Below are 19,531 nucleotides of genomic sequence, written 5' to 3'. Positions count from 1 at the left end.
TACCCCTCCCGTCCATACATACAACATACATCAGATGGCAGGCATATAGCCTCTAGTCTATTTTCCTATTTTTCTAGGAAACAGTCGTTTTCCTGTCAGTCAGTTTTTCGCTCAGTCAGTTTTTTCTGTGTCTCAGTCAGCAGTGTGACCTTGACTCTTTTTCCTCCTCATCTCTCGTTTTCATAGACATACTTTTTAATTCAACCTAGATTTGGTATTCTTTGTGATTCCAGGCAGCCTAAACATAAATTGAAAGATTACTCTCCCTATTTTGTGTCAATTTAGTTAGAATTTCTAGTCGCTATTTTGTTTATAACAATAGCACAAAGTTAAATCTGATATCAGGTATATTAACTTCCCCTCAGAATAAGCTCTTTAAGCCAGTGCTTGATAATAAATAAATGCCCTGAGAATAAACTCCTCAATTCAAAATAGTTCATTTACACGAAACAAAAAATAGGAATCTTAGTAATAGCCCCCCATCGACCTCCTACCCATTTATTTAACCATGACACCTCTCCTGAGAGAAGGGAACAAAACAAAAACAAACTTTTCTGTTCACCTTTGGTGCAAACAGAATATTAATGTCTCTGTGCTTTATAATTTGGGCCTGATTCAAGCAACAAATGAGTCTCTAGGTCACAAAAACATCCTTGAAAAAGTCTATGATCAATGCGTTTTACACAGAGCTAATAATGATTGCAATGATTTTAACAGGTTTTTATAGTGTTCCCCTGCTTTTACGTCTTCAGTCACTGTCTGAAAATCTCAAATAAGCTCTGATTTCTAAAGGTGAAAGACACAACACAATAACTTTTACAAAACTAAGCCAGAATAAATCCTCTCAGGTCTTTGTGTTATGAATAATAAACCACATAAGCCAAAACGGACATTGCATATATGTATGTACATATGGAAGCGTTACCGTGGCGACTGCAGCAACAGCAGCTCCACGGAGACAAAAACAAAACAGCAGACAGCTTCCTACGGTGATCAGCCACTGTGCTGAATCACCATAGATTTTACAAAACTTGTACAATTCAGGTGAGCTCACAATAATATTAATAGCAGCTTGGCGTCTTACCCCATTTTTATGCTAGACTCAGAATAACGGTAAAGTCTGCTAGTCAAGCTCCTGCCTCGTCAGCACAGGTGCTAGATGCAGAGATATCATATTATTACCTGAGTCCCGTTAACTAATCTTAGGCACTTGATTCAAAGTTGCACTCTGGGTTGTTAAGCTCCGTCGAAACTGATGCCACGGTCAGAATACAATATTTTCACAGCCGTTATATTCCGAATTCAAGGGCCGCTCCAAAGCTTTGTGACTGGTTGCAGTGAAGCGTCTGGTCTCGTCATAACAGCGCTGACTTTCCAGTACACAATATTTTCGCAGACCCTTATTATCATTGCTTCAGGATCGATTCAACAGGGTTTCTGGACCATTAAGCAACTGTCCCCGTCAGAACACCACTCCGTCTCCAGATCCCACTGCAATCGTGGTTCCTGAATCCTCTATCTATTAGGACCTGATTCAACAACAGGGTATTTGGCAGTTTGGTCCCTCACTCGCCGGTGCAGGCAAAAACCGCTTCCTCCAAAACCCCCTGACTAATTCAGGTTGCAGTTTGTTGTATTTGCAAACAATTGTTTGAATCGTCAAATTTGGAAATCTTTTGCGCCAAGCTGAAAAAAAACCTCAAATCCTTCTCTTGGTTTCTCTATCTCATCCATCTCATTTCTTTATCACATTTCATTTCATGTCTCCATCTTATTTCATTTCTTTATCCCATTTCATTTCATGTCTCTATCTTATTTCATTTCTTTATCCCATATCATTTCATGTCTTTATCTCATTTCATGTCTTTATCTCATTTCATGTCTTTATCTCATTTCAGTGCATCTCAAAAAAACACAGAACTTATTTATATCTTACCTCCCATCTCTCCACCGCACTCTCACACCTATAACAATGACTATCTAACTAATACAGAATTTGCTTTAACAGGTTTCTGCCTACCTTGTGATTTAGAGCTCTTGTGAGAATGCGGAGGATCGATCGGAGCAGCCTAGACCTCGAGGTCTGCGGTCTTTCTGGTCAAAAGATTCCTTCTCAGGATCACGTCCGTCAAAACTTCTCTTAGGATCACGTCGGGGCCACCAAATTGTCAGGCGTGTTGGTTTATCCTAAATAAGAGAAGAGCCGGACTGGTCCAATATGAGTATTTATTGAGATGCAATGAAAGTTGAACAACATAGCTATGGACAATTATCACAGCCTAGGCTAATTAAGTTAGCAATAGGTAGTTAATAATAGCCCTGAACAAAAGGGGTTTGATATAGTTATAACAGTAGATATAATATGATTGGTTATGAAAGATTGAAGGGGAGTCACCGCAAATCAATTTGGTTCTCCCTTGTTGGTGCACAGGCATGTCCACGCCTCTTGGCACAGAAATCCAGGAAGTGACAAGAAGCCGCTCTCTGTGACGCTTCTACTACTCTGATAGTTGCTAAGCAAAATGTTCTCTTCATGAAAGGCCTTGACACCTCTGGTGCCATGTAGGCCATTGGAGAAAGGAATATGATGTTCCTGCTATATTCAAACAATGTCCTGTTGATGTAAACATTAGGATCCTCGAAACCAAAACAACTAGACAAAACAATGTCAACAAAGTCACTCTGTCCGACCTCCAGAACTTATCAGACCGCTGCTTGAAATATATTTGGATGAGTCTAAGGGAATAATGGTTTAATACTAAAAGTTAGAATTCAGAACAATTATAAGATTCATTATTAACAATATGCAGCAAGGGTTATTTATAAATCATTTAAATAAAGGCCTTATATATAGTTCAAACTGATCATGCTTCCCCCCCCCCTCTTTAGTTGCAAATAGTTTCAGTCAGACCCAAATACCAGCTAGAATTTGAAATCCTAACAGCGCACACATCATCCTGGCACATCATCACCTCACATCATCGTGCAGCGCACATCATCTTGCAGCATCCTGCAGCGCACATCATCTTGCAGCGCATTTCATCATGCAGCGCACATCATCCTGGGGCGCACATCGGTGCATATTGTCCTACGGCGCCCATCATCTTACGGAGCACATTGTCCTGTGGCGCACTTCATCTTTCGGGGCACATCATTCTGGCGCACTTCGTCCTGCGGCGCATATCATCCGGAGCACATCATCACCGCACATCATCCTGCAGCTCATATCATCATCACCGCACATCATCGTGTGGCGCACATCATCATACGGCGCACATCGCCCTACGGCGCACATCATCGTGTGGCGCACATCGTCCTGTGGCGCACTTCATCCTCAAAATCTCATTCATTTGTTTCACATGCTTATTTTGTACTGAGCACTAAGATCTTAATTTCAACACATTACTGTCAGCATAGTACACGCATGTAATATGTGTGTGTGTGTCTGTGTGTGTGTGTGTGTGTTGTCCTAGTTAGCGGTTTTGCTTATTTTAAACACACAATTCAAACACAAACACTTCAGTCGAGTGTCTGGAACAACACAGTATTCATCCTTCTTTAATAAACACTTTCTGGGTTGGAATGCTGGAGGAATCAAGGTCTTTCAAAATCTTTGAATCTTGATCCCTTCAAAGCAAATAAACAAACCGCTTTGTGATAACATGATCATAGGTTGTTTTACAGCACACATTTCTCAGTACTGTCCTCACTTTTTTCAAAATGTTCACTCTACACAGGCAACACAACAGCTCTCAAAGATGATGATGTATTTACACTTCATTTGTCCATTTCAGACAAGTGTTTCAAATTAAACAACACAGAATTAGACTGTAAATTAAAAAGTAAATTAGACGGACATCTGCAACATTCTGTATATTTACCTGTAAAAAACATTTGTTTTCTATTGCATTGCTGGAATAATAAAAAAAAAAAATCAAAGCCTGAAGCAAAGGGCAAAATCTATGACTCACCCTATGATGCAAGGTAGAAAATCAATATTCTTTTAGGATGTGTGGTTCTTTTATTTTGATGGCATCTGGATATATGCATACTCAGGATGCTCCTTTAAAGAGTAGTGATACATTTTGTGATCCCAGTGGTTGTTAGCGTTATGAGAGACAAATGTCAGTGGATTGTAAGATGTGATTGAAGTGCATTTGTTTTTAAAAGGGTAAACCGAATACTAATGTGTAAAAAACTTCAGCTGAGCTTATATTTACATGTCCTGATATGAGTGTGTGTTTAAAAGGCAACATAAAAAAAGCTGAAACCTTTTGTTAAGGCCAATCTCCTGTGTTGTGATTTCTCACCTCGCTGTGGTCAGTGCACCGTGACGTCACTCACTCTGTTCACACATACCCTCTAACAACCAGTTTACAGTTGCCTTCTTGGAGACTGTGGTGGTGACGGTCACTTGACAAGAACTCCAGGTATTGTTGTGTTTACAAGACAAGAGGTTATAAAACGTTGTGACACACAGAAGTCATAGAAGCAAAATTAAAACGTGAGTTATTGATTTAGTTTGATGGTGAGCTCAGATTGCTGTGATTGACCAGTCAGTAAACAGCTATTCATTGATGCTAATATTGGCTATAGCGGCAGCAAAATCGTACCTATAGTCCCTTTAAGTGACTTCCTGTAAAGAAGATGCCTGGTTTGTATAATCGGGGGGTGGGGGATGTTATAGAAAAGTTATTTCCCCAGGTCCATTTCTCCTGGAAAGCGCTGGTTTATGTCTATTCATCTTTTACAAGTGCACGTCTGCATAATTAAAGACTGCAGAGATAGAAAACAATGGCTTTCATTAATTCAGAACCCGAATAGATATGAAACTAACTCGACAGAGCTTGTTGAAGTCAGTTTTCACCACTGAACATTTGACCGGTTATAGATTTTCACTGCTATTTCACTAAGACTCAAAGAGAGCAGCATCTTCTTTTTCCAACATGGTTAAAATACAAACGCCATGTATTCAAAATAAGTGTGGGGTTACAAGTGAAATCCACCCACTGATCTGCTGTTCAGAAACTCTTAAATCAAGTTAACATTAATCACTAATTACAAATGTATACATACTAAGTGAACAGAGGGAGGGAATGGAGAGGTTACTAGTCCAACGGTCTTTTTTTGTCCAGGTGACCCGAAAAAGGTTAATCCATCCCGAGGCTTGATCACTGCAGCCTCCCGTCTCCCCTGCTGCAAGGATTCTGCATCTGTCCGTCCAGAGGAGGAGGAAGAACCTCGACTTTGTAGCTCACCTTCTTAGACTGAAGGAAGCTGTAGCTGTTATCAAAGCACAGCACGTCTGCATAAAGTGAAAACCAGAATTTACAGCGGTTAATCCACAGATGGCTGTTAATTTGGGAGAAATGCCTTTATCAAGTATTTTACAAGAGTTCAACTGAAAAAGTAATCCAGTAATCCGTAAACCTATTCCTGTAACTACACTGATATACAGTAGATTAGTTTATCGAGGTGACTCACAGACTCCAGGCTCAGGGCAGGTGAGCCAGCTGTCTTCAGGGACCAGATGGGCATTGTAGCGTTCACTGGGCAGCACCTGCAGCATCTCAGCTACTTTCTGACCGCCGCCGTCTTTGGTCCGTCGGTAGACTCCGAACCCGATATCTGCTCCATCACTGGCAAACTGACACCTGAAAACGAGTGGGGGGGGGGGCCGGAGTTTCATTGACCAAATTATCACAACCCTCTCCTGTGTTTTTCAAATCTTCCTCTGTGACACATTTTTAGGATGGCCATAAGAACGGCATAAAAATCAAACTTCACATTCGCATTGTAACTAATACAAACTAATTTTTTTTTTTTTTAAAGAAACTCAAGTCCTGGGTTTTACCTGATTACAAATTCCAAGTTTGACAGATTTAATAGTTCTAAGCTGAACACTTAATATTAATTCGAACAGTTTTACACAATCTACTGAAGTTAAAGACTCACTACTGATTTTGTGTCTCTAAGCCCTTAACCTCCAGACGGCTAAAGGGCTGGTGTACAATAATTCAGGATCAGTTTCAAAAAGTGAGGAAGAAAATTTGCAATTGTTTTTCAAAATATTGTTCAAAAACATTATTTTGAAATAAAAAGTCAAAATCACTGTTTTGGTCAAATCAATCTATAGACAGTTTTTGGAATATTCTTCAAATAATATGACTATCAAAAAAAAAGTGTGGCCGACCTTTTTCAATGTTGCAATTTGCTGTGACATGACTTATTTTCATTTACATTTATGTCTGCTTAGGCTGTGTTTAACAATGTTTTGCCTTATCGCAGCAATAAATCTATTTATTAGTAATTAGAATGACAGGCAAAATGTATGGAAAACAGTGATTAAACAAGCTGGTTAAACATCATTTACATGTCTGCACTGCTAAAGAAGGCTCCTAAGAGCACATTAGGGTTTAATGTGTTCGGGTCTTGCTCTGTTTGGTTTGGAGCGTACTGTAAAAAACAAGATCAGTGAGCTTTGTACCTCAGGACGCTGCTGGGTGCAGTGACATCACAGTCCAGCTGGAAGATGGAGCCGCGGCTGATGGTCACGCTATTGTCATACTGAACCTTCACTGAGTCCTGAACATAGTACGACCTGGGCACTGTACCGCCGTACTTGATCTGCAACCGCAAAAAAACACAAAACATCCTCACCCGATCACCACATCGGTCAAAGACAGGAACGCTCCCGGTCAGTGCTTTCTCTTTGCTCTCACCATGGTTCTGCAGCTGGGGTCTCCGTCGGGATCAGTCAGGGTTCCCCCGTACACCACAGGAAGCTGCTTTGGGTCAATGTGTTTACGTAAAACTTCTTGCCAGTTACCTATGGACAGACCAAGGCAGCATGTTGATTTGATTGACCAGCTCGTTTGGCAAGGTCAGAGTTACTGTTTTTTGCAGGCTGAAAAATCCCTTTTTGCCTTGAAGTTAGTTTGAGACATTCCTGGTTCCCATGTGGTCCTCGGCACTACCACTGAGTTTTATGTGAAGGTCACGACAGTAAATGATGCAAAGAGAGCTGTCCCTGAAGTGACAATTGTGTGTAGGAAGGCTGCAGTGCTAAACACTTCTCTGCGCTCCCTCTGGATCAGTCACAAAACCCCATAGAGATTGTGTCTGTTCACCGTCCGATTAAATTATTGAAATTAAACAATAATAGAGCGAGAACTCCACACAAAAATTTAATACAAATTAAAACAACCTCTGAAACAATACAGGAAACCCAGACTTTTAAATGTGGTCTTTTAAACATTAGATCACTGGAAAAAAAGGCTCTTTTAGTTAATGAAATAGTCTCTGATTACAACATAGATTTATTGTCCCTCACTGAGACGTGGCTGCATCCTGATGATTATGTCAGTCTAAATGAATCTACTCCCCCCAGTCATATCAATTCACAGGTTCCTAGAGAAATTGGGCGAGGAGGTGGAGTTGCTGCTATTTTTAACTCCAGTCTATCAATTAATCCTAAACCTAAACTCAGCTACAAGTCATTTGAATGTCTGGTTCTTAGTCTTCCACGCCAATCCAGGAACCACCAACAGCCAATCATATTTGCCATAGTTTACCGTGCTCCCAGGGCTTATACTGAATTTTTAAAGGAATTCCCTGAGTTTTTATCAAACTTAGTCCTAAAGACCGATAAAATTATTATTGTTGGTGACTTTAATATTCATGTTGATAATAATAAAGATTGCCTTAGCGTAGCATTTATTTCAATACTAGACTCTATTGGTTTCAGTCAGTGTGTGCACAAACCTACTCATTGTGGTAACCACACACTTGACCTTGTATTATCGTACGGTGTCGCAATTGAAAATTTAACAGTACTTCCGCGCAATCCAGTTCTATCAGACCATAATTTAATAACCTTTGATTTTTCAATAACTGAATATATGCCACTAATAAAAAATTCATTTTGTAGATGTCTACCTGATAGTGCTGTAGCTAAATTTAAGGAAATAATCCCAATTACATTTAAACCCGTATTAGCAGTAGATATAAACAACAAATTCTTTAAAACCCTGAGCTCCATTGAGATCGACCACCTCGTCGATAGCTCTGCAGACTCATTACGATTAACATTAGACTCAATAGCGCCTCTAAAAAAGAAAAATGTCAAACATAGTAAATTAGCTCCGTGGTATAATTCCCAGACAAATGAGTTAAAACAATTATCAAGAAAACTAGAAAGGAAGTGGCGCTCCAGCAACAATGTTGAAAACCTCATAGACTGGAAGAATAGTGTTAAAGAATATAAAAAGGCTCTCCACAAAGTAAGAGCCGCCTACTATTCAAAACTAATAGAAGAGAATAAAAATAACCCCAGGTTTCTCTTCTGCACTGTAGCCAGGCTGACAGAGAGTCACACCTCCACCGAACCCAGTATTCCTCCATCCCTAAATAGCAATATCTTTATGACCTTTTTTAATGATAAAATTCAAACTATTAGAAATAAAATCAACCATCTCCTGCCCTCAATTGGCACTAATACCCTCCCAACAACAGAGATCTCAGAAACGGCTGAGAATCCTACCCATTACTTAGACAGCTTCTCTCTGATCACCCGTGATCAGTTTACCAAATTAATCTCAGGTTCTAAACCAACAACCTGTATCTTAGATCCCATTCCTACCAACTTACTTAAAGACATTCTGCCCCTAATTGATAGTTCGTTACTTAACATTATCAATCTGTCATTATCATCAGGTTATGTACCACAGTCTTTTAAAATAGCTGTCATCAAACCCCTACTCAAAAAACCCACCCTAGACCCAGAGGTTTTAGCCAATTACAGACCAATATCTAACCTCTCCTTCATTTCTAAAATCTTAGAAAAAGTGGTAGCCAATCAGCTGTGTGAGTTTCTCCAGGAAAATAATATATATGAAGACTTTCAATCGGGGTTTAGAGCCAATCACAGTACAGAGACAGCCTTGGCAAAAGTCACTAATGACCTTTTAATAGCCTCAGATCAGGGACTTGTGTCTGTCCTCGTTCTGTTAGATCTCAGTGCAGCATTCGACACAATTGACCATCAAATTTTATTACAAAGACTAAAACAGTTAATTAACATTAATGGAACCGCCCTTAACTGGTTTAAATCGTATTTTTCTGATCGCTCCCAATTTGTGCAAATTAATGATGAGTCATCTGTGCGCACCAAAGTTAATCATGGTGTTCCACAGGGCTCTGTGCTCGGCCCAATTTTATTCTCATTATATATGCTTCCACTAGGAAACATTATCAGGACACACTCGGTAAATTTCCACTGCTATGCGGATGACACCCAGTTATATTTGTCAATAAAACCTGAACAAAGTAATCAATTAACTAAACTTCGAACATGTCTCAAGGACATAAAAACCTGGATGACCCGCAATTTTCTCTTATTAAACTCAGACAAAACAGAGGTTATAATACTTGGCCCCAAACACCTTAGAGATGCATTATCTAATGATATAGCTGCGCTAGACGACATTGCCCTTGCTTCCAATGAAACAGTCAGGAACTTGGGAGTGATCTTCGATCCTGATTTATCCTTTAATAGTCACTTAAAACAAATTTCTAGGACCGCTTTTTTCCACTTGCGTAATATTTCAAAAATTAGACATGTCCTTTCACAAAAAGATGCAGAAAAACTAGTCCACGCCTTTGTTACATCGAGACTGGACTATTGTAATTCATTATTATCAGGCTCCAGCAGGAAGTCGTTAAAGACTCTACAGCTTGTCCAAAATGCTGCAGCACGTGTCCTGACGAGAACAAAGAGAAGAGAGCACATTTCTCCAATATTAGCATCGCTACACTGGCTTCCAGTTAAATCTAGAATAGAATTTAAAATTCTCCTCCTCACCTTCAAGGCCCTTAATAATATAGCGCCTTTATACCTTAAAGAGCTGTTAATACCTTATAAACCCACTAGAGCACTCCGCTCCCAGAATTCAAGCCTACTTGTCGTCCCTAAATTCTCTAAAAGTAGAGTAGGAGCCAGAGCTTTTAGCCATCAAGCCCCTCGGCTGTGGAATAATCTACCACTTTCAGTTCGGGAGGCAGTCACCATCTGTTCGTTTAAAAGTAGGCTCAAAACCTTCCTTTTTGATAAAGCTTATAGTTAGAGCTAATTAGTGCGCCAGAACGTTACTTGTTCTATTTTATGACACATGACACACGGAGCTTCTCTTTCCAGCTTCTCCTTCCTCTTCTCCATCCCTATCCCCCTTCCCCGGAATCCCTTTGCTTTATCACCCGCAGATCCAGGGCCTCTGTGGCCGCACCATGGATTACGGTTTGTGGATCGCGCACCGGGGGTCGCGGTGTTGGATCCAGTGTGGCGGATTCTGAGTCATGTGGGCTGATCGTGGTGCTGGTGGCGGACCCTGTGTCGCGTTGGCATTGGGCACGGGCGGTGGACCAGGACCGCAGTGGTGGCTTGTGATGGGTCCTCCTGGTGGGCGGCGGTGGACGGTGACTGAGGACTGAAGTGGCGTCTGGTCTGGATGGTGGATCGTGGTCTAGATGGTTGCTGAGCATGGACTGTGCTTCATCAATGCTGCTAGAGACTTTGATTATTGATGATGTTCTCCTGCACGTGGCATCTATTGCACTTCTGTCCGTCCTGGGAGAGGGATCCCTCACATGTGGCTCTCTCTGAGGTTTCTACATATTTTTACCCTGTTAAAAGGGTTTTTTGTAGTTTTTCCTTACTCTTGCTGAGGGTTAAGGACAGAGGATGTCACACCCTGTTAAAGCCCTATGAGATGAATTGTAATTTGTGAATATGGGCTATACAAATAAAATTTGATTGATTGATGATAGGAAGCTATTCTCAATGTCTATAGGAGGCTCCAGCAGTCTGAGCCCCAGAGTTTGTTGTTTTAGCAAAAAATAAATGTCCCCTTAGTGTTTCCCCTCACAGTGTTCTTTCTGTTTTCTGCTGAGTCACAGCAAGAGAAGTCAGGAAACAAATCAGGTTCAAGGTCTATGGATATTATACTCATCACACACACACACACAAACTCACAATCACTATTGATGTCAATGCTACCAGTGAGGACACAACGAACAATTACAAAGACTCCTTGTGTTCATCAATATTGTTCGATGAAAACCTGAAAAAGTGTGAACATGTTTTTTAAACTCTTGCCCTCACACATACACTATTTTTATACCACAACACTTAATTGAGAAAGAGTCTGGTCAGTTTATGAGATATTACTTCTTGTTAAATGTGAAATATAGAATAACAACAACAAAATTATAATAATAATGACAGGGCCAAATAAATTAACTGGATGTGTTTTGCTCTGCCTGCTTAAGTTATCGTTGTGAGCATGTTATCGTACTTAAATTAGCATTTGAGCGCCATTGTGCGGCAGGACTCTCTGCACCCTGGGTTAAAAAGACAAGAGGCAAAAGTTGACTCACTTCCTAAAACGACGATCTTGTGTCGTGTTTCCTCAGAGAGGAAGTGCTTGATCAGGTTGTAGGCCATGGGAAACAGTGTAGGAGCTGCAGCAAAAGCAGAACACCAAGGGAGAATTAACAGGGTTACACTAAAACTAGTCTGAAATCAGGGCAGACAAGCACTGTAAGGCATAAAGCCACAGAGGAGCTGAGGTACCTTTGATAAGAAACACCCTCTTCAGCCCCTCTGGGTAGTTCTCCTCAAACATGGTGAGAATCTGCAGGGGAGGGAGAGAGCGGCGAGATGCTGCAGCAGTTAAACACGGATAGAGAGACGGAACATCAGTGTTAGTGCCGGACAAACCTCTCCATAGGTCTCAATAGCAGGTTTCCATATGTGTTTCAGTCCCAGGCCTTCACAGTCGTGGATCAGAGTGATGGCTTCAATGTTCCTCCCCAACTGGGGAAGAGAGAGATGGATAAGTTGAAGAAATATTTAGAGATGGGGGAGAAGGAAGGGATGGAGAGGAGGAGCCACAAGGAGATACAAAATGAAGGGACAGAACGACAGCAGAGAGGGGAGGAAGAGACAAGGGAGTCAGATGTTTTGGTCCTGACCTTCTCCGACTGCCTCTGACACTCCTGTCGCAGCATCTCCGTGTGTCTGATCTTGGTCTTCAGGATGTCCTGTTTGGTGGCTGACTGCAGCAGCCCTTTAGGATCCAGAGGACCAATCACATCGTACCAGATGGGGCTCCCCTCTCTGTCGTAACCACACATTCCTCCGGACTCATACTTCTCAATAACCTGACGAGAATAAGACTGAGATCGTGAGTCGACACCAAACTGCAGAGCGCTCGACACCACTCTTCAGAACATTTGCAACAACTGTCTCATTTAACCCATTCAAAAAAAGGTTACTTAGATAGTCCAGGTTTTACTCATGTTGTCTGAGCCTAAATCTGTTAACACTCCCTTATGAGAACTAAAAGCTAGTCCCTGTAAAGTCAATCATTACATTTTACAGTGAAGACATGTTTTCAGGTTAGGTTATGGTTTAGACAAGTAGTAAGTATGTTAGTCCTAGATTAAGTGTGTCTATGTGTGTGTGTGTGTGTGTGTGTGTGTGTGTGTGTGTGTGTGTGTGTGTCAACATGTGTCGTTATGTTCACCTCTGGAGGCTTCCAGTCAGAGATGATGGTGTCTGCTTTCATCTGCCTCCTGAACACCACATGCTGCAGACAGACATACACACAGAAAGAGAGGTAGCAGTTATAGGCAGTATTCACACATGCTGAGCTCCCAGCCTTGTGATCTTCAAACAACCACATTCTACACACATGTTGTGGATCAATATTGAAATTGATTCAGTTTCATTTTCCTGCTTTATCGATTGTTTTTTGAGGAAATGTTTTGGTTACACGTTACACATTTGAGATCCGATCACTCATGTGGCCACTATCGCTTGAATTGAAGGGCACGTTGAAGGATCGCCTCCTCAGCTGACATCCTCTGACCTACTACAGCTTCATAATGAACTGAAAATATTTTACACATTTACACAGACATGGTAAAAGTGTCCATATCTGGGTAAATACATGTGAATTTGCATAAAGCGCAGGGAGGTGAGATCCAATCAAAAGTAGACACTAGAGACACATCCAGGACATATTTCAACAAAAGTTGTGATCAGCTTGTGATCACATATCTGTTCATAAAAAGTCTGAACAGAAGCTGAAAAGTCATGAGATGATTAATGAATGACGACAGAAGTAAAAAAAAAAAATGTTCTGCCACAAAAATGTGCTTTTGAACTTTCCTCGTATCCTTACTTTTTTGACAGAGGACAATTTGACCCCTTTGAACTGTGTCCTTGACAAGAAACAGAGTAAACTAGATACAGGCTTTTACTATCACAAGTCTAAGAGGTTGGTAAACGCAGGTTTAATCTTTAACCGTATCATAAGATTAGCAAAGTCTTTTTTTGTGTACGTCCTAATTTCCCCTTTAAAAAGTGGAGCAGTGGAAGGAGAAGCAGTATAAAATAGTAAATACGCAAGGACAGTACAAGGGCTTTAAACCTTCTGCTCATGAGTCATCACTCAAACAGCAGGAGACTGAACAAGGCGCTCACCTTTCTGATCATGGCTTCAGCTTTCACAACATTGAAGCTACGGGCTGGAAAAGAAAAACATCTTTATTAGACATCCGATTAGGCTAGAGTTGGTGTTAATGAACACTTTAAAGACAAGTTATTGACATAATGAGGATGTGAAATGTGCTGCATTTCTCATCTTATAAGATGTGTCAACTAGCGTTACCTGAGGTCAGATATCTATGAGAAGCACAAAGACAAATGATCCACTGTATGTAAAAGCTGTGGCACTGCAGCACTGAGCATGGCTGTTAGACATCGCTCAAACGATCAGCCTGTTCTCTGTCGAGCGAGGACACGTCAAGGTTATCAGTCAATGTAAATATTGATCCTGAGTGACGGGGACCCCGATCGATCCAAGCATCCCAGGACAGTCAACAGATGCCATGTCCTGTTGGAGCCTATAGATCAGCTCTGCAGCGGTGGTCGTGGATCACACTCTGATGCAAAATGCTGTTTTATTGTTAAGCTCTTTGTTAAGAACAACAAACCTGCTCAAAGACTGAACACAACAAGATGATATTGCACATATTTTATTAGAATAATGGCGATTGTCATTAAAAAGGTTTATAAGGTATAAATGAATTTGCTGATTATTCTCTCAACTGATTTGTCTAGAAAAAGTAAAACAAAAAGATATGGAAATGACAAGCATATCCATAAAATCGTTCTGAAGAGTACTGGAACTATCACAGAAGGTTTTAGAATGTTAGAAAATCTGCACATTTAGAAGCTCCCGTAAGAGAGTTTATATGCTGCCACTGTATTGTGAGCAAACTGGCATCACCAACTATCTGTCAATGGTTTTATCAAAGGGGAGAATTGTGTACTGTTCGTATTATTTACAGGAGTTCAAATCTACACCTCACAACAGCGGTCTACTGTATGTTTCTCTCATGTTTGGGATCACAGGTGCACAGAAATTGTCATTACTTCCTCCGTTGTCAGCTTGTGTTTTTATCCCACTCCTTCCTGTTGGTTTGTTTGTTTTTAGACAATAAAACAAGGAAAAGATTAAACACAAACCCCGGCGGAAGGATGTGATATGGGTCAGAGAGAACCATTACATACTGTTGCCACTCTGGATCAGGGGACAGATACATGAATGTTATTTATTACTTTCTTTAACAGTGCAATTTACAATGACATTTCATTGATTTCTCAGATCTTGATGGAAAAAAAACTCAAGCAAGTAAGGGGACTGATGCCAACAAGTGTGTGAAATTTGCTGCAGCTTGATTGAATTAAGATGTAAGGTCTTGGCTTGAGAACCGTTCAAGCTTTTTGTGTGTTTTTATCCATTCGCCTGTTGTATTTGATATCATCTCATATATGTTGACGTTTGCGTGTGAAATATTTGTGTTTTTATTTTGTTATGCGCAAGTTGTTTGTGACAGAACAGGAATAAAATCAAAACCCATGTGTCCTGGTGTATTTGTAAGAATAAACGTATATGTTGGTTTGATTCAGTATCATGACGTCTGCCTTCATCTCGGCTAAACATTTAGAGGAGCTGCCAAACTGATGTGGACATGGGTATGAATTCCTATTTTGTCAATACACCAAGATCAAAACCAGTGACGATAATTAATTTATTGCTTACTGAGAGAGGCTAGCAGGGGGGTCCACTCAATAAAAAATAGTCTCCAACCAGGGCAAGATGCCCCAAACAGTGAAACAACAAAAAACAGGGGGGACTCTTTTGTGTGTTTTAGCAAATTAGACTAGAGTCCTGTGAAGTGAATCTGACCTAATTCAGCTTGAAGTAGAGTTAATGAGTTTACGCCAAGGATAGCATATGAGAATAGCTGCAGCTGCTTCTAGCCCGGAACCAAGTAATGGTCGCATGAGATAAGACCTGACTGTATCTGTATTGGTAGGGGGAGTTTCAAGTTTCAAGAGTTTATTGTCAAATGCACAACAATAACATTAAGCAGTCGCTGGCAATGAAATGCTTGGGTCACAGGCTCTCTTATAGCAATGCTCAGTGTCATGGAAATTATTGAATCTAACTGTCCTCGTTGAATTGTAACTGATCCTCCTGTCCTGACAGCTATGCTCAAAGTTCAGTTGGATGGACCTGAGGAAACATCATTATATAAATTCCACTTAATGTTTGCATCTGCCTGATATCATGAAATGTTAGTTACTTTGAGCCTAAATGCCCTTGTAAGTATTTTATGTTTTGCCCAATGTCTATACACTCAGGAGAGAGGGGGACATCTACCCCTTTACTGACAAAGTCTGACCACTGGACATGTCCTGCCTGCATGATATCAAAGGATGACGTGAACCCTTGAGCTGTGCATAAAAGCTGGCACATCTCAACTGGTCTTTGTCAGAATCTTGATACCTGCAGTGGTGTTGAGGATTCTGTCCCGCTTGGCCAAGTGTTTGCTCAGTAACTCTGTCTGTGTTCAAATCCATTCTCTGTAAAATGTTTCTTGACCATTAATGAAATACTTTGAGATCTCACTGAGTCTGATGGTTTATTTCCTCACCAGGGAATTAAATACAAATTCCCACCACACTCAGAATATTTACAAGAAAAAAAAAAATTAATAAAATAATGCAAAATAGAATATCCTTTTTTTTAACATTTTTAATAAAAAAAAAAAATCTAAATATAGATATTCTGCCTGGCCATAAACTGCTGCCGTCTGGCCGATGGTACTGCAGCATCCGGGCCCGCACCACCAGGCTCAGAGACAGTTTCATACCCCAGGCCATAAGACTTTTAAACTCCTCCAATATGCATAACTCCACTAAAACATTACCTTAGCAAATTTGCAAAATTGTTTTTTCTTCAGGTGTATATCAATATCAAGTAGCTCAAATACTGAATACCACTTACGGCTCAAAGGACTCGTTCAGTGAGAAACAGCATACTTCGCTCACCTATAACACCCCACTTGCTCTTAAACAAGCTGTTAGAACACCCTGACTCCCTCACACTGGTTATAGATAGCTCACAAACAGGCCCAGCCCCTCTCACACTGATGCAAATGAAACCCTGACTGACATTTCAAGTAAGCTTCGTCAGACCTGGAGTGAACTGGCCAGGACAACAAAGACGCGAGCAGTTCATTTCTGATAATGATGTCTGATCTGAGATAATATGGCTTTAGTTTTAGTTTGAGGTTCATGTACTGCATGAGATATTTTCCACCAATTCAATTGTACAGACAAGTTGTTTCCACCCTTTTTGGCATCTATACAGTAAAAATAGGTTGAATCATCTAATGTTGCCTCATAGAGGAAACATTCCTTATTGGTAAAAGGTCGCACGTGTAGACAAACAACTGGCGAAATCGTGACAAACACAAGTACATGATCCTCAACTTGTTCTAAGGGCTAGAGGGTGAAAAGGCTGAGGCACATTGGAACAGGTTTGTGTGTGTATGTGTTTATGAACATGATGGGATTCAGGGTGAGCCTGAGGCCTTACCCCCCCCCCCCCCCCCCCGTGGCATCTAAACAATTTTGAATAGTGACATATAATACGCAGCCTTTCTTTGGTTTGTCTCAGGGGTAAGTCGACTGTCGGGTTCCCGCCCATCAACTCAAGTTTCTCAAGTTTGAAAAGCACGGTAATTTCTGTTGTGTTTTATTTTATTAATTATAAATAAAGTATTCAAATGTTTGAAATTGTAAAATCTTATTCTGAGAAGTCACTATAGTTGTCAAATATACATATTTGCTTTAAAACTTCATGCAGCAGAAGCATAAGTGGTATATTTGCAATACTTATACTATTATACTATAATACTATTTTTAGTTGCATTAGAAATAATCTTTACAATTAAAGTTTTGAAAATACTGGCTAAGCGAAACATTTAAAAACTATCATATATCTTTTATTTCTGTGTATTCACCACTGTCCATTTGTTTATTGGATTGTCCTTTAGGAAGATTACACAATAACTACGGATTTCCATGAAACTTGTTGGAAGGATGTGCTATTGATTCGCAAACAACCTGTTACATGTTGGTGCAAACCTGGATCAAAGGGCTGAACTTATTTCCACTGTCTTTAATATTATAGGATCTTCTATTTTCCAACGTCTAATGATTTCTCAGAGAATAATTTGTGGGTCTTGATTAAAAGTGTGTGCAACGTGGAGCAGATCCAAAATCTGGTGCCTCGGGTCTTGAAAGAGGTATGCACTCTACTTAGTACTAGTTATAATCTACATCCTTATGTGTATAAGTAAAAGAGCTGTTATATCAAAACAAGACAAAAGCTCAAAGGAGATTATGTAACTAATACTGTAAGGACTCAATCATTTCATTTAGCTGCGATTTTATACAAAGCGTCTCACAATATGTGCATTCAACCATGATGGTACAAACCCAGAACAACAAGAATCAAGTCAGTACAATTTGCTTCAAGGGAGCCAAACTACAAAGTGAGACATGTAAGTGCCATATAAGTGCTACTAAATATATATATATATATATAGATATTTTTTAAATGTCATTGTATTTGGATGTGTGTGTGTGTGTGTGTGTGTGTGTGTGTGTGTGTGTGTGTGTGTGTGTTTCCTGGGGGTCTGTAGGCCTCACCTCTGAGCCAGCGGAGGAGGTAGTGGTCGTGCTGTGCAGGCAGGTTGGGGAGGATGTCCTGGATCCTCCCACGAAACTGGAGGGAATGAATCAGAAGGAATTGAAAGTTTAATCTTTGGATGTTTTCACTTTGATTTATAAATCTAACCAGGGATAGTGACAAGGAAAGGCTCTACATTTTGGGAAATATTTGTCTTTTCACAGAGTGTAACATAAGAAGATTTATACTTAAGTACTGTCACGATATTGGATTTTCAGCATTTCAGATTATCAAGGCCAGAAGAGTTCACAATAACAATACTATTGCAGTATTGAAGAATTTATACAAATATCTACGACGCTGTAGCGTGTACCAGATAGTTATTGCATTTCAGCGGAAACAAATTAAAAATATTTGAGAGGTGATCCAATAACATGACAACAAAATGAAAATTTCTATTAGATTAGTTTAGCATAAAGACTGGAAACCGAGGGAACCTGTTAGCCTGGTTCTTTCCAAAAGCAACAAAAGCCACCAGAAGCTCTAAAGCTCATGTATTAACATGTTGTATATCATTTACAACTTTGTATGAAGCTAATTTACAAAAAATGAGTCTGGGTTTTATCAGAATATCTCTCTTAACCTGACGAAGTGATGTGAATGCAATACAGAGTGAATTATATTCTACATTATTTTTCTAATCTCCACTTCTATTCGAGTTTAAGAAGTTCTGGTTGCATCCTTGATCTTAATGTCTGTCATCTACTTACTGTGTTTTATTTTATAATCCTGGTCTTTTTTTAAATGGAGATTCTTAAATATAGTTAATTGGAGGAAAATTCCATCTGAAAGATCTTGAGCAACAATATCAAGTCGTATAAAACATAATTATACTCAACTGAAGTGCATGTACCTGCAAACTACAGCACTATGGATACGAGTCACGGAAACGCAAACTTAACGCAATGTTACAAAGGACACACAACGGTCACATTATAAGTGATAACAAAACACAAGCAACCAGTAGAGCCCAAAGTTAAACCAATCTCACACATCACAGCTGCACACTCAGTCCTCCTGGATATTGACTATGATATTGATGATCAATATTTTACCTCTGTTAAGATTTCAGCCTGTCTCGGGCTCAGGTCTCCAACTCGTCCACTCATGTTTCAGCTGAAGCGTTGCTCTGACAGAGGCTGAGTCTGTGAAAGAGCTGCAGTGGAGGGAAATGGAGGTAGAGGAGTAAATACCCCGCCCCCCCCCCCCCCCCCCCCACACACACACACACACACAAACACAAACATTTACCTTCAGCTAAAGGCCTAGGGTTGTGACACAGACAAAGTCTTCCCAAGTCTCCTCCTGGTTGTCAGAGATAACCAGTGTCAGAAGAAACAAGAGGACACTTCTCCCTA

The 19,531-nt window shown here is 40.2% G+C and overlaps 1 protein-coding gene across 1 annotated transcript; it reads right to left on the bottom strand.

The window, feature by feature from the left end:
* Positions 1-3,525: 3,525 nt before the first annotated feature.
* Positions 3,526-19,348, bottom strand: sec14l7 (SEC14-like lipid binding 7). The gene is made up of 12 exons (XM_062412421.1): positions 19,229-19,348; positions 18,134-18,209; positions 13,547-13,590; positions 12,585-12,647; positions 12,031-12,219; positions 11,777-11,872; positions 11,630-11,690; positions 11,434-11,517; positions 6,723-6,829; positions 6,488-6,627; positions 5,485-5,654; positions 3,526-5,305 (listed from the first exon to the last, which is right to left on the bottom strand). Exons 1-12 carry the CDS (start codon positions 19,280-19,282, stop codon positions 5,172-5,174), a joined length of 1,218 nt encoding a protein of 405 aa, XP_062268405.1. The 5' UTR covers positions 19,283-19,348; the 3' UTR covers positions 3,526-5,171.
* Between the last annotated feature and the right edge of the window lie 183 nt (positions 19,349-19,531).

The sequence above is a fragment of the Platichthys flesus genome, chromosome 19, assembly GCF_949316205.1.
Source record: "Platichthys flesus chromosome 19, fPlaFle2.1, whole genome shotgun sequence".
NCBI lineage: Eukaryota > Metazoa > Chordata > Actinopteri > Pleuronectiformes > Pleuronectidae > Platichthys > Platichthys flesus.
The sequence above is the reverse complement of the archived record's forward strand: the minus strand, read 5'-3'. Positions and strand labels throughout refer to the sequence as shown.

Excerpts from the sequence above, each read along its gene's own strand:
- sec14l7 (XM_062412421.1), bottom strand. The coding sequence starts at position 19,282 with ATGAGTGGACGAGTTGGAGACCTGAGCCCGAGACAGGCTGAAATCTTA. Across the intron at positions 12,648-13,546 it reads CTGAAGCCATGATCAGAAAG|CATGTGGTGTTCAGGAGGCA; the intron begins GTGAGCGCCTTG and ends GTCTGTCTGCAG. Across the intron at positions 6,628-6,722 it reads ACCCCAGCTGCAGAACCATG|ATCAAGTACGGCGGTACAGT; the intron begins GTGAGAGCAAAG and ends TTGCGGTTGCAG.